The sequence below is a fragment of the Eulemur rufifrons genome, chromosome 28 (assembly GCF_041146395.1).
Source record: "Eulemur rufifrons isolate Redbay chromosome 28, OSU_ERuf_1, whole genome shotgun sequence".
In the NCBI taxonomy this organism is placed as follows: domain Eukaryota; kingdom Metazoa; phylum Chordata; class Mammalia; order Primates; family Lemuridae; genus Eulemur; species Eulemur rufifrons.
In genome coordinates, this window is record NC_091010.1 from 27460186 (window position 1) to 27475055 (window position 14870).

The window sequence follows — 14870 nt, forward strand, 5'->3', positions numbered from 1 at the left end:
ATATGTTAAAAGTTCTAAGAACTTGGTTCAAAATGCTGTGGAAATCCAGAAAAGAGAATGGCAAAGCTCGGGTACTAGTTCAAAAAGCTACTCTGAATTGTTCCTCAGGGATTAAGGGAAATTTTGCTAGATGGACAAGAGACTGGCCATATACAAGAGCATCATCAGTTTAGGAAATTCGGAGTAGGTTTGTTTATCCGGACCGTAAATGAGGGTTCTGTGGGAGAGTGGTAGGGGAAGGAAGGTAAATAGGGGAATTATACAGGGTCTTTATATATCATGCTCTAAGGAGTTTATACTGTAGATGATAGTTTTAATTGAGGAATCCATGTAATCAGATTGACATTTAAAGTAACTGACAGCAAAGCAGATTAGAAGTTGAATTAGAGGAGAATAATACCAGAAGCAAAAAGTCTAATTAGGAAGACTTATAGTATTTCAAGAAAATCATGATGATAGCCTAAGGATTCTGCTTTGAATTATTCTAATATGCAATTAGCTTACCTGTGTCTTTTTAAAAAATCTACTTACTTTTCCCAAACTGCTGATTACCGTAAGAAACAGTAGCATAGGGCTGGATAAAAGTATTATTGGATAGGCACTTTCCAATATGTGAATTGCTGGTGGTAATTATCTAATAGCTGGACCTGTTTTATGAGTTGGATATTTGTCAGCCCATTTGAAGGGTGTTTAATGAAACAGTCAACCAAGTATTTAACCAGAATTTAGAGTGTTTTTTTTTTTTTTACTTTTTAATTCTTTCCAAATATTATTAAGTTATGAAGTTTAAGAATACCTAATAATCATGTTTAAATTTTTTAAATTTTTGCTTGTTTTATTGTATTTATTTATTTATTTTCTTTCTTTTATTTTATTTTATTTATTTATTTATTTATTTTTTTGAGGCAGTCTCACTCTGTTGCCCAGGCTAGCGTGAGTGCCGTGGTGTCAGCCTAGCTCACAGCAACTTCAAACTCCTGGGCTCAAGCAATCCTCCTGCCTCAGCCTCCCAAGTAGCTGGGACTACAGGCATGTGCCACCATGCCCGGCTAATTTTTTCTGTATATATATTTAGCTGTCTATATAATTTCTTTCTATTTTTAGTAGAGATGGGGTCTCGCTCTTGCTCAGGCTGGTCTGGAACTCCTGAGCTCAAACGATCCGCCCACCTCGGCCTCCCAGAGTGCTAGGATTACAGGCGTGAGCCACCGTGCCCAGCCTGTATTTATTTATTTTTTAAGATGGAATTTTGCTATGTTGCTAGGCTAGACATGATCTCCTGGGCTCAAGCAATCCTCCCACCTCAGCCTCTGGAGTAGCTTGGACTAGTACCATGCCCAGCCTAATAAATACCTTTTTTTCAGTTACTCTTAAGTCACAATTTCCTGTGTTCTTTATATTTTGTTTCATTAAGAATAAAGGAATTAAGAAAACCTGAGAATAATATATTAGTTGACCTTAGAAATGTTTTTACATCATTTATTGAAGTTTTAGCAGCTATACATTTTCACTTGTTTTGGTGTCTGAGTTAGAGAGCCTGGAGAGAATTTGAATTCATGTGATTTCAAAGAAGAGGTTCGCTTTCAGAGAATCAGTCATTAGGCTTGAAATTTAATGCTTTTATGCCTTAGGAGTTTAACATTTTTATTTATCATGATCTTTGTAGAGGTAAAAAAAAAAAAAAATTGTGCCTTAAGTGATACAAACTCAAAATATATATAAATTATGTTTCAATCTCAAGGACTGTCTGTATTTTTATTTAAAAAATCTTACTACCATATATACTTACAAATAAATAAGTAGCTTATATTTCTCTGTAAAAATTAGTCTTATAGATAAAGCAACCAGGTAATCCATATTTCTACTATTAAGAAATGGAAGTTTTAGTATAGCTTTCCAGACTTGTTTTCTGAGAATTGCTACACCTTTAAATTTCTGTTTTCAAAATGCCACTGTACTCTACATGGCATTTTCTCATCATCATTTTTGTTTGACAATATATTGTGAATATCTTTCCAGGTCAGGAACTTTTTTTAATAGCCTCTTTTATACTCACACATTTGTCAACAGGGTTGAAACTTAATATGTTAAACATTTGTTACATGTGCATGTAAAATTAAATCTTAAAGTGTCCATATACCTTTTAACTGTTATTTATCTATTTATTTATAAGCCTGCGGTGGTTTCTGGTGTGCATAAGAAAATGAACATTAGCTTATGGAAGGCGGAATCAATTAGTCTTGATTTTGGAGACCACCAAGCTGATCTCCTGAATTGCAAAGACAGCATTATTTCAAATGCCAATGTTAAAGAATTCTGGGATGGTTTTGAAGAAGTTTCAAGTATGTTGTTTTTTGTTTTACTGTTTTCTTAATCATATCCCCTCAAAATGATAAATTGCAAATGTAACTTAACAGATTTTTTAGTCTTTGAAACATCCGTATTACATTATTATCTAATAAAAAGAAACAAGTAATTGGAAAGAAAATACTGGGTCCTAATTCTGTCTCTTACGCTAATTTTCTTTGACCTTGAAGCTGTTTGTACTGTACTTATATGTGGGGACATTTTTGGCAACCTCATAACTTGGGAGAATTGAATTATATAATTTATGTAAAACACTTTGACGATTAAAAGTATAAAAAGTAAGATTGTAATGTTAACAACATTTTTATAAAGGTAGAATTTTCTGAGATATTACAAGTGAGTGATGCAATATATCCTGTCTATGTACAAAAAGAACAAAAGTTTTAATACTACATTAAATACATAAGGAATAAAAATCAGTAAGCAAACATTCATTAAGCACATACTGTGTAATAAATCGTTCATTCATTTACATTTCTTCATCTCCAAACATTTGTAAAAATAAAAAGACAGAAATTACCTTTTTAGTAATTAACTGCATTCTTTATAGAACGGCAAAAAAACAAAAGTGGAGAAACAGTTGTCTTAAAATTGAAAGATTGCCCTTCAGGAGAAGACTTTAAGACTATGATGCCAGCAAGGTTTGAAACTTTTCATTTTACTCTTGACTTTTTAGAGTTGAGCTGAGATTATCCCCAGAGGGTGGGATAAGTAATTATAATTGTGACTTCTAGTCCTTTTCTTTCTTGATTAAGAATAAGTAAGAAGCAAAACTGAATCTCTGTAGTCTCAGCAAGGGGAAAGTCTTTATGTTAGAGTAGTGAAGGAATGAACGCTTACTCATTTTTTTTTTTTTTTATATATACTTTTTTTTACATTTCTTTCTTTTTTTTTTTTGAGACAGAGTCTCACTCTGTTGTCCAGGCTGGAGTACCGTGGCATCTGCCTAGCTCAAAGCAACCTCAAACACCTGGGCTCAAGCGATCCTCCTGCCTCCACCTCCCAAATAGCTCCCAAATAGCTGGGACTACAGGCATGAGCTACCATGCCCGGCTAATTTTTTCTATATGTATTTTTAGTCGTCCATGTAATGTCTTTCTATTTTTAGTAGAAACGGGGTCTGGCTCTTGCTCAGGCTGGTCTCGAACTCCTGAGCTCAAAGGATCCACCCACCTCGACCTCCCAGAGTGCTAGGATTACAGGTGTGAGCCACCGCCCCTGGCCAACACTTACTCATGTTAAAGAACACAGGGTCTTGAGATGTTCCTTCTATTGGATCTTTTAATTTTATAGTGATTAAAGAAGCAGAATTGCTGTTTTAGTCAGTTTTTATGTTTATTTAAACCTTAAATGAAGTCAGGGAAAATGTTAAGCTGTCTTAAGGAAAGGTTGTCTGGTGTTTTGAACACCTTGAAAATTATATATTTGAAAGCACTTAAAAATGCAAATCTTTATTTAAAATAAGGCAATGTTGTTATTCTTCAGATATGAAGATCTTTTAAAAAGTCTGCCATTGCCAGAATATTGTAATCCAGAAGGAAAATTCAATTTGGCCTCTCATTTGCCAGGATTTTTTGTACGTCCTGATCTAGGACCCAGATTGTGCAGTGCCTATGGTAGGTATGAGTTCACATTTCACCCAGTTTGGAATGATATGGGATTTTAACACATTTCTGTTCAAAAATAAATAGTCTAATGATTTTTAGTTTGTAACTAAATCTTTTTTTTATAATCCATTGAAATCCTTTTTTATATTAAGCAGTATATTAGGAATTAATGGCCAATGTGTAGTTAAGTGCCTGCTAGTTCCTCGCAAAATAATTTATTATTGATTTTTAATAAGACATTTTGTAATATACATATAATTATAAAAATAATAGGACATTTTATGGATTACGGCTTTTAGGAGCAGAGTTTTGTTTGGGTTTTGTTTTGTTTTGTTTTGTTTAGTGCCATGACTCAGACACAAACCATAGGGATAGGTTTTTGTAATAAAGAGACTAAAACTGAAATTGCAATTAATAAATTGTGCCAATGGAGCTAATTTGGGGGGAATATCTGATTATATTATTAGTATAAAAAGTATTTTGTTAAGTAAAATTTTTGTTTTATACACAGGTGTAGCTGCTGCTAAGGATCATGATATAGGAACAACAAATCTCCATATTGAAGTTTCTGATGTTGTAAATATTCTAGTCTATGTTGGCATAGCTAAAGGAAATGGCATTCTCTCAAAAGCAGGTAATGAAACTTAATAGCAGTGTTTGGAATAAGAGTTAAATAATCATGTACGCTACTATCATCCAGAATGTCAGCCTCTGAGTTAACAGCAAAGGTTTCAAAAAGAATTGCAATGGATATAGGGGTATTTTAATCATTATTACTTGAAGATTGATTTATTTTTCTGTCTCTTTTTCATATAAATGAAATTTTAGCATTAAAAGTAAATATTTTAATTTGCTCCCTTCCTACCATTAAGTTGTTGTGTTTACAAAATATACTGTTGAGCTCACTTGTAACATTTATTGAAGAATAGAAAGTAGGTCCTGGGGCTCTAAAGATGATTAAGACATGGTTTGTGCCTCAAGCATTCTCTTTTCCCTTCAGTATCAGAGGAAGAATGGGCCTTTTCTCCTAAATAGAAGTAACTTTTCTATCTAGTACATGGGCTTTAGTTTCCATCCTCAATGTTTCTTTCTGAAACCTTGCTCCATCAGTTATTCTCTTCTTAATAGAGACATAGATATATAGTTCATAGGTCTTTAACCTTTCCTCTCCACTGGCTTCTTCTCTTCAGAATAGGAACAGAGTCTAGACTATATTCCTTCTCTCTCAAAAAAAAAAAAGTAAACCCCCTTGAACCTTTCCATCATCCTATTGCTCCTGCCTTCATAAGAATTTCTTTGCTATCTCTCTTTTCACATTACAACTCATTCCAGTCTTGCTTCTATACCTACCTGAAATTAATAGTGCTACTGCTGTCACTCACATACATTTGGATAATTCAGCCATTTCTTTCTGGTGTTTTTATTACTCACCCCATCTGTTAAAAATGGCACTGTTTTGGGGGGGGGGTTTGTTTGTTTGTTTGCTTTTTGGAGACAGGGTCCCTCTCTGTAACCCAGGCTGTAGTACATTGGCCTGATCATAGCTCATTGTAACCTCAGAATCCTGGTGTCAAGGCTCGCATCTCAGCCTCCTGTGTAGGACTGTAGGCACCGGTCACAATGCCCAGCTAATTATTTTGTTATTTTTTTGTGGAGAAGGGTCACTATGTTGTCCAGGCTGGTCTCCAACTCCTGGCTTCAAGCAATCCTCCTACTTTAGCCTCCCAGAGTTCTGGGATTCCAGGCGTGAGCCACTGCACCTGGCCAGAGGGCACTGCTAATCACTACCTCTTCTTCAAATATCATCCTTCGCTTTTGTGACATCACTTCCCTGATTCTGATCCCTTATGGCTGCAGTCTCCAGGCTGCAGACCTGTACTGGTCCATGGGCTGCTGGGAACTGGGCTGCACAGCAGGAAGTGAGGGACAGGCAAGCTTCGTCTGTATTTATAGGTGCTCCACATCACCGCCTGAGCTTCTGTCCCCACACCCACACCCACCGTCCATGGTAAAATTGTCTTCCATGAAACCGGTCCCTGGTGCCAAACAGGTTGGAGACTGCTGCTTTATGGAGTTACAGACTTTATTCTAGAGTTACAGATATTGTTCTTTACCTTTTCTACTTTACATGCACTTTCTGTGAAATTTGCTGCATGACTTCCAGCTACCACATAAATCATTGATTCCATATCCGGAGCCCAGATGGATCTACAGCTTAGTGGCTAGGTGCTACATGGAGATTCATTATAGTATTCACTCTACTTTTATGTACATTTGACAATTTCTATAATACACAATCTAAATTTCCTCCAAACTATGGAAACTTGTTTTTACATTGTGTTACTCAGCTCCTTTAACTCAGTGGTTCCTAACCTTTTTGACGCCAGGGACCAGCTTCATGGAAGACAGTCCTTCTGTGGATGGGGGTTGAGGGTGTCCCAGGATGACCCAAGCACACATTGTGTAGTCATCGTCATTGTCATTGTCTCTGCCAATGACAGTCTGCACTTGTAGCTACTCCCCAGCACCAGCACAACCACCCCAGCTGCACCATAAGAGCATCAGGCACCAGACTCTCACAAGGGGCACGCAATCTAGATTCCTTGCATGTGCAGTCCACAGTAGGGTTCTCGTTCCTATGAGAATCCAGTGCCACCGCCGATCTGACAGGAGGCAGAGCCCACGCGGTGATGCCAGTGATGGGGAGCAGTGGCAAACATGGATGAAGCCTCACTCACCCACCCACCTCTCTCCATGCAGCCCAACCCCCAACAGGCCATGGACTAGCACTGGACCTTGGCCCAGGGACTGGGGACAGCAGCCTTAACTGACACTGTTGACTATAATAGATAACCACTTCTACACCTCCCCAAGAATTTGAGACAGTAGGTACACTTGAGTTATAGTCCCAGCTCTACCACACAAATGGGTGACCTTTGGTTCAAATTCCTTTCTAAGCTTATAATACCACAGAGTTATCTTTTGTAGTTTGTTCAGATCATTCTTTATTGCATAATATAGAAGTTACACCTGCTTTGCTCCATTGCTATTCATTCATATCCTTAAGTGCTGCAACTTTCTTACTAATATTTGTTCCTGCATACCCCCAGCTCCTGTTCCTAGAATAATATTTGATTTTTGAGAAAACTCAACATTTAAATAATCCTTTGGCTCCCTTCCCTTCTTTTCCCGCCTTCCCTCTCTTTATCTAAAAAATTTTTGTCACTTTTTAGAGGTGGTTGCAAAGAAAGCAACATTTTAGGATTATAATCATGCTTAAAACACTTAGAGAAAAACTGACCTACTTAGAATACATACCTTTGTCTCCATCTGCAGTGGCTGTCATACCTTGTCTCCCTGGTAAACTCCTGTATTCATCCTTTAAAGTGGTAACTCAGATTCTCACTCACCCTAGGGGTTCATTAAAAAAAGCAAACTTACTCTACTCTGGCCAATCATTCTCTTCCTTATGAAACCCCCCTCACTGTTTAAATTTGTAGTGCAATAAAATTTACAGGGAAACAAATTAAAAAAACCAATTCAGGGTTTCCAACTTTTATTTTTGTTAAGAAGACACATTATAAGAGTATCAACTGTCATTTTTAAAGAGAACATTTTAAACTCTCCCCATATAAAGCATATAATCAGAGTAAAGAATAGTTTTTTAATGATAAACTTTTTACTTTGTCTTTCATTTTCTTGTTTAGGACTAGGATAAAACTTTGTTGCAGATAACGTTTAAGGACTGTGTGCCCTTTAAGACCCTCTTTAACTCCATGAGGTCTTGACAGGATCTTTCTTATCCTAGGATAGTGTCTGGCACACAGTAAACACTTAATACATGTTTGAATTAAGAAATACTTGCAGCCAAGTTTGAATATAAAAAATCTTGCTGTCACAAATTAAAAAACATCTGTTGTATCCTTTGTAGGAAACAATAGCTTTCTTTTTCTTTTAAAAGAATATTTCTTTAAAATATTTACTGTGGTGAAATCAAAAGATGACCTTCCTATGGTTCTACACATAAGAGATAACCACAGTTAACATTTTCATTGTGTACTTCCCAAATTTTTTCTGTATATTACATATATATGTAGAGTTTTTTAGTTTGTTAACATTTTACAAGGATGGCCTGATGTTTCCTCAAAACCACAACTTTATTCATGAAACATTTGCATTTGATTACAGATAATAAAATATGAGATCCTCTAGGAATTAATCAGAATACATTTTGCTCTGCCATTCATTAGTAGTGGTAATGAGCAAATCCCTTCATCTTACTGAACTTTTTTACTCAGGCATAATAATAGAGATTATGATCCCTTAACCCACCTTGCTAAATAGTTATAGGGCGGACTAATTAATAATGATCATAAAAGTCCTTTGAGGTTATGACTTGCTATGAGTGCAAATCATTGTTACGACCACCCTTTGAGACAGGGAGAAAGGTAGTTAAGTTTGAATAGAAGTTCTTAAGTTTTCTATCTCCTGTTCCTTGGTTTGCAGAAAACATAAACTGGGAAAATCACTGTTGCTCTTTCCCCAGGTCTCTACTCTTACAGTTCTAACAGTTTTGAATATGTAACTGGATTTGACTCCTCTTTAAGAATACTGATTGAGTCAGGCACTCTGCTCCTCTGATAGGTCAATTTTAGGAGACTTGTCTTTCTGGTAGTCTTTACTGACCATTTTGAAAATATGCTCCTGTTTTTCAGGAATACTCAAGAAATTTGAAGAAGAAGATTTGGATGACATTTTAAGGAAAAGACTCAAGGACTCTAGTGAAATACCTGGTGCTCTGTGGCATATTTATGCTGGGAAAGATGTTGACAAGATAAGAGAATTTCTTCAAAAGGTACAATTTAGGTTGCAAATAATTTATCTCTTCACCTTGAGCAAGGAATTATTAATTTGTTAATGCAACTTCATTTGGCATTCAGCAATAAAAGATCGTTAAATAACTTTTACTTCAAGGTAATGGGGGTTTTGTTGAAAGTCAAATGCCCCTTTCTCTTGCTTCTTTCTGAAAGCCTGTTTCATGTTGAGGGTTTTGAGTGGCAATTTGTTCTCAGTTGCTAGTGCTCTCCATCCCTTTGTAATAATAGGACTAATCTGTTGATGAGCCAGATGTTAGTTGGGTGGTAAAAAGTAACTATTGGGAGTTGCAGGGTCTAAAAACTAATGTTTCATGGGAACATCTAAAGAAGATAGACTCTTTATTTCCTTTGAATCTGATTGCAGTGATTCTACTCTATCATATCTGATTGCTGTGTGCTTATTCAAGGAGACTGAAATTTAGAGTAGTCGTACCTTTACTTTAGTTGTCGGACACTCTTAACGAAATTAACACATCAACCTGAAATAATCAGTTCAAACCTTTTCCTCAAATATTTTCCAAATTTTGTAGTTATGGGGATTTCTTTTAATGGATCATCATTGCAGTTATGTTGTTACACTTCATCTGCCTTCTGAAAAGATTTAAGTTCTGTCTCTGTGATCAGTGTGAAGTGAAGGAGCTATAGCTTTGTATACTACTACTATATTATCCCCAAATACCTACTAGTATTTTAATCTAAAATACCATTTGTGCCTTAAGCAGAAAATTATTTCACTCATTAGTAAAAGGTTCCCTTGAAGTTGATTTTTCAAGGGTTAGTAAGTTAGTCATATAAAGATATTTATCTTTGTGCCTACCTTAGAAAAAGGCTCCAGAAGTGTTGTTTATGAAATCTGTACATGTGAATGGTTTGGCTTTTGGAGGGGGGAAAAAAAACTGTAAACTACCCTTTTCCTCATCTACGTGCTATGCTCTTGAAACAATTGTAAGGAAGGAAACTAGATGTATTGAAACCTCATAGTGGAAGGAGGTGGTAAGAAGGAAGTATGATTCACTCTATTAACAGTATTTCAGTGTGCTGTATTGTTTTAATATTCTTTGGCTTTATAAATTATTGCCAAATGTTACTTTCAACTTATGAAGCTCAGTCATCGTTTTACGAGAATCTAACAAAAGATTGTGTTGTTATTGTAAATAAAATTGACATTTAACTGAACGGTATTTATCATTTCCCTTATTTAAATTGGTATGTATATTTTTATTTTAATCCATATTTCAGATTTCAAAAGAACAAGGCCTTGAAGTTCTACCAGAACATGATCCAATACGCGACCAAAGTTGGTATGTGAACAAAAAGCTCCGCCAAAGGCTGCTTGAAGAATATGGAGTCAGAACCTGTACTCTTATTCAGTTCCTTGGTGATGCCATTATTTTGCCAGCAGGAGCACTTCATCAGGTATATACAAACTTATTTCTAACACATCTGTTACTGACTGAACTAACTAATCTTGAAAAAGAAATTGTTCTTAGTGTAGATATAAATGAAAGGAAACATAAGAGAATGGCCTGTACCAGTTTGCCTTCATTAAAATGTAGTTCTAGTGCTTGAAGAAATCTAACAATTATATAACTTGAAAGCTTAAATTGTTTTAATGTTAGCCAGATTTCCATTTGTATGTTGTCTCTGACTTAGTGGATTGAAATCTAATTTTTACGACCTCCTTTAGGGGAACTAGAGAGTTAGTTACTGTATACTCATTCTCAATAGTGAGGCTTAAAAGTGTGTGTGTGGGGGGCTGGAGAATCCAGGCTTTCTATCAAGTTTTAAGTGTACCCCCTGCCTCCCTTTAGCATGCTAACATAGCAAGAACCTGTTGAAAGAAAGATGTTATGTAATTTATATAACTATTGATCCACAAAACTTAAAAACTACCTAATTTTTTTTTTTTTTTTTTTTTGAGACAGAGTCTCACTCTGTTGCCCAGGCTAGAGTGAGTGCCGTGGCATCAGCCTAGCTCACAGCAACCTCAAACTCCTGAGCTCAAGCGATGCTCCTGTCTCAGCCTCCCGAGTAGCTGGGACTACAGGCATGCACCACCATGCCCGGCTAATTTTTTCTATATATAGTTTTAGCTGTCCATATAATTTCTTTCTATTTTTAGTAGAGATGGGGTCTCGCTCTTGCTCAGGCTGGTCTCGAACTCCTGAGCTCAAACGATCCGCCCACCTCGGCCTCCCAGAGTGCTAGGATTACAGGCGTGAGCCACCGCGCCCGGCCTAAAAAAAACTACCTAATTTTTGTTTCTGTAGCATGTAGCACCTGGAAGAATGGCAAAGAATAGATGGGGGTGGGTATGGAGGGTGAGGTTAAAAGCACACAGTGTATTCCTATAGATAGAATGGGGCTTACCATTGCCCAGCTTAGCCCTTGTTATAACAAAGTGTGCCAGGGAAACTGGAGACCTCAAAAAGTTAGTTTGCCTCAGTGCTGGTCCCCCACCTTTTTCACCACCTAGTAACTGAGATGTCTGATGTGTATTTGTTTACCAAGGAAAATTTCTCACACTTAATATAACTGTATGTGCAGTCACTGCCTGTTTAACATTCATGAAACTATAATTCACAAATACTCCTTAAGTGAGAATAGTTGCCTAGTGTTTAGGATGTGTCAGGTTCAGAGTCAGATTTCTCTTTTTTAGATCTCAAATGGCATTTATGATACAGTAGTAAAATATAAATATCATAATAATACTTTTTTCTCTGTAATAACTTCCTAGGAAAATGTATTTATGTTAAATGGTTATATTTTTCCCATGAGCTTATGATCATTTCAGAGATGTTTTATCATTTATGATCCATGTTTAATTGGGCTTTACCCCATGTACCATTTCTTTGACTTCTAGCAGCTTATCAAAAAACAGCTAATCTGTATTTAAATGTAAATGCCCTCAAAAGAACAGCCTATTTAAGAGAATATAGTACTGTAAATTTTTGTAAATAGGAATAATCCTTTGATAATAGAAAATAGACTTCCCTGAAAATCCTTATTCACATGTTCAATTTATCCAATATCAGCTTTCTTAAGGTTAAACTGGACTGTGCAGTCATTTTTTGAAACTGAGGCATAATTTGCATATAGTAAGTAAAGTTTGCCCTTTTTAGTTTACAGTTCTCTAAGTATTGACAAATGCATAGTTAGGTAATAACACAATCAAAATATAGAAAAATTCTATCACTCCAAAAATATTCTCTCCTGCACTTTTGTAGTCAGCCTTTCCTCCTACTTAAAGTTCCTACAACCACTTACCCATTTTTTTGGCCTTATAGCTCCTCCTTTATGAGAATGCCATATAATTGGAATAATACAATATATAGCCTGAGTCTGGCTTTTCTTAACATAATGCATTTGAGATTCATCCATGTTGTGTATAACAGTTGATTCTTTTTTATCGCTGGATAGTTTGTTCTGTGAATATAAGAAACTGCCAAGCTATTCTCTGTAAAGTGGTTGTATCATTCTAATTAACCAAGGGAGTATTATGTGAGTTTCATTTCCTCTACTTCCTCACTAGGACCTGCTACTGTCAGTTTTGTTTTTAAACCTAGTCTAGTAAGTGTGCAGTGGTGCTTCATTGTGGTTTTAATTTGCACTTTCTTAATGACTAAATGTTGAGCATTTTTTAATATTTTTATTTGCCATCTGTACATCTACTTTGGTTAAATGTCTATTCAAATGTTTGTCTGGTTTTTTTTAACTGCCTTTTTTTCCTTGGGTTGTGAGTGTTGCTTATCTATTTCAGATACAATGTCTTTATCTGATATATATTTTATAAATATATTCTCCTTCTCTGTGGCTTGGCTTTCCAAAGAGCAGAAGTTTTTTATTTTGACGAAATCCAGTAGGTCACTTTTTCTTTTATGGATCATGCTTTTATTGTATCTACAAATTCTTTGCCTAGCCTGAGAATCAAATAGATTTTCACCTACATTTTTTTTCTACAAGCATTACAATTTTGGGTGTTACATTTGGATATGTAATGTAGTTAATTTCTGTATATAGCAGTGCATAATATGAATCAAGGTTCAGTTTTTTACATATGGACATTTGGTTGTTCCAATACTACTTATTGAAAAGACTATTTTTAAATATTTTTTTTTTGAAAATGTAATACATTCATGTGATCAAACAAAAAAGTCAAAACAGTATAAAAGGTTTCACAGTGAACATTCAGTCCTCTCACCTTTGCCCCCCAGATCCTTTTCTCCGGAGGTAATCATTGTTAACCACAAAGAGATTCCCTGGGTATACTTGTCTCCCTGCTGATTTTATTTTTTGGGGGAGGAGTGAGGGAAGAGAAGAGCTGACTTTTGTCCAAATAGTAAGGTACAAAATGATCCTGTTAAAAAGTTAAGTTAGTTTACATACCACTTACGTTAAATGTCTCATAGGGCCCTAAACAAACTGTACCTGTCTCCTGCCCATACCTCACAGATACATATACACACACACCTCACTGCCTTCATCTCCTACTGCTCTCCTCCCAGTTTCTTTCTAGCCACTCTGCCCTCTTTGCTGTTCTCAGACAAACTGAGCAAGTTCCCTCCCCAGGGCCTTTGTACTTGCTAATCATTCTGCCTGGAATTCTTTTTTCTCTCAGATATCTGTAAGACTTGCTTCACATTCTTTGAGGTTTTGCTCAAATTCACCTTCTCAATGAGGTCTTCCCTAACAATCTAGTTTAAAACTGCAAATTGTGTCCCCCAAATTTCTCTCACTTTCCCTGCTTTATTTTCTTCCATTGTAATCATCACCTTCTAGTATGCTTTATAATTTACTTGCTTTGTTTATTGTCTCTAAACTCCCACTAGAATGTAGGCTTCATGAAGTTAGAGATTTGTGTTTTTTATTGCTCCCTCCCCATGCCTAGAATAATGCACTCAAAATAAATATTTGTAACTCTTGTCTTCTGAAGGCCTGATAATATGTCCTCATTAACAACATATTTTTGCACAAGTGTAGATGAAAACAAAATTATGGCTGTCTATAATGTATATATACTGTGCTCTTTGTACAAACATGTAAATTTTGACCTCATTCTAGATGTATTTTCTCTGGGTACTTCAGAAAGTTTACTTAGGTTGGAACCCAACTTCCAATTATGACTATATACACATACACAGAGACATATTTATATGAAGACATGTTTTCCTTTGAGATTTGTAGAAAATTCACGTAGACTATAGAAAGCAAATTTCATCTATGATCAAAGATATGATGCCTAAATAGGCAACATCTATGAGTGCAGAGCCTGGACTGGCAAATTCTATTCTGGTGTCCGCCACTAAATTGCTGACTGATTTAAAACAAAACCTTAACTTGTCTGCTGCATATTTTGGCACAGAAATTGACAGCTATAAAAACAGGAATTTCTGCCTTCCCTCCCTTCTGTGGTGCAATAATGACAGCAATTCTTTTGTACTCTGTTGAGAGGGTGCTGTCCATGACTCACAAGTGGTGGTAATGTGGTTTTGTGAGAGAATTCAAAGGAAGTGATAAATCTGTTCACGATATTAACTTAGATTTGAAATGCACTATTATTTACAACCTAAACAGGTTCTTTAAACTGTTCATTGATGGCTTTAGCACTTCCAGTAGACTACAGATGGCCCTCAGAATAATTCCAGATAAGTCAGTGTTCTCACACTTCAGCATACATTAGAATTTCCCAGAGGGCCTGATAAAACACAGATTACTGTACCCCATCCCCTGTGTTTCTGATTCTGATTCCATGGATGTGAGGAAGGACTTGAAATTTTACATTTCTAGCAAGTTTCCTGGCTGGGTTTACTGTCCAGGGACTACACTTTAAAAACCACTCAAATAGTAAGCCCTTGCACCTATCAAAAAAACTTTCAACCAAAGGGGCCAGCAAGTATTAGGGAAGAAACAACATTCTGTTCTTTGGCCTGTCCACAGGGAGCACTGCCGGAAGTCAGACTACTAGAGAAGTGGGCTGTGTCTGCAAGGGAGTTCAGATTCATGTCTTAGCAAGCTGAGG

At 36.1% G+C, this 14870-nt stretch overlaps 1 protein-coding gene across 6 annotated transcripts in view; it reads left to right on the top strand.

The window, feature by feature from the left end:
• JMJD1C (jumonji domain containing 1C) overlaps positions 1-14870 on the top strand; it is a 229995-nt gene that overhangs the window by 210890 nt on the left and 4235 nt on the right. For all 6 annotated transcript variants that reach the window (XM_069461114.1, XM_069461115.1, XM_069461118.1 and 3 more), the window contains 6 exons: positions 2174-2342; positions 2918-3008; positions 3853-3983; positions 4486-4608; positions 8690-8829; positions 10091-10267. In XM_069461114.1, coding sequence (XP_069317215.1) covers positions 2174-2342; positions 2918-3008; positions 3853-3983; positions 4486-4608; positions 8690-8829; positions 10091-10267 — 831 coding nt within the window. The remainder of the gene's footprint in view (positions 1-2173; positions 2343-2917; positions 3009-3852; positions 3984-4485; positions 4609-8689; positions 8830-10090; positions 10268-14870) is intronic.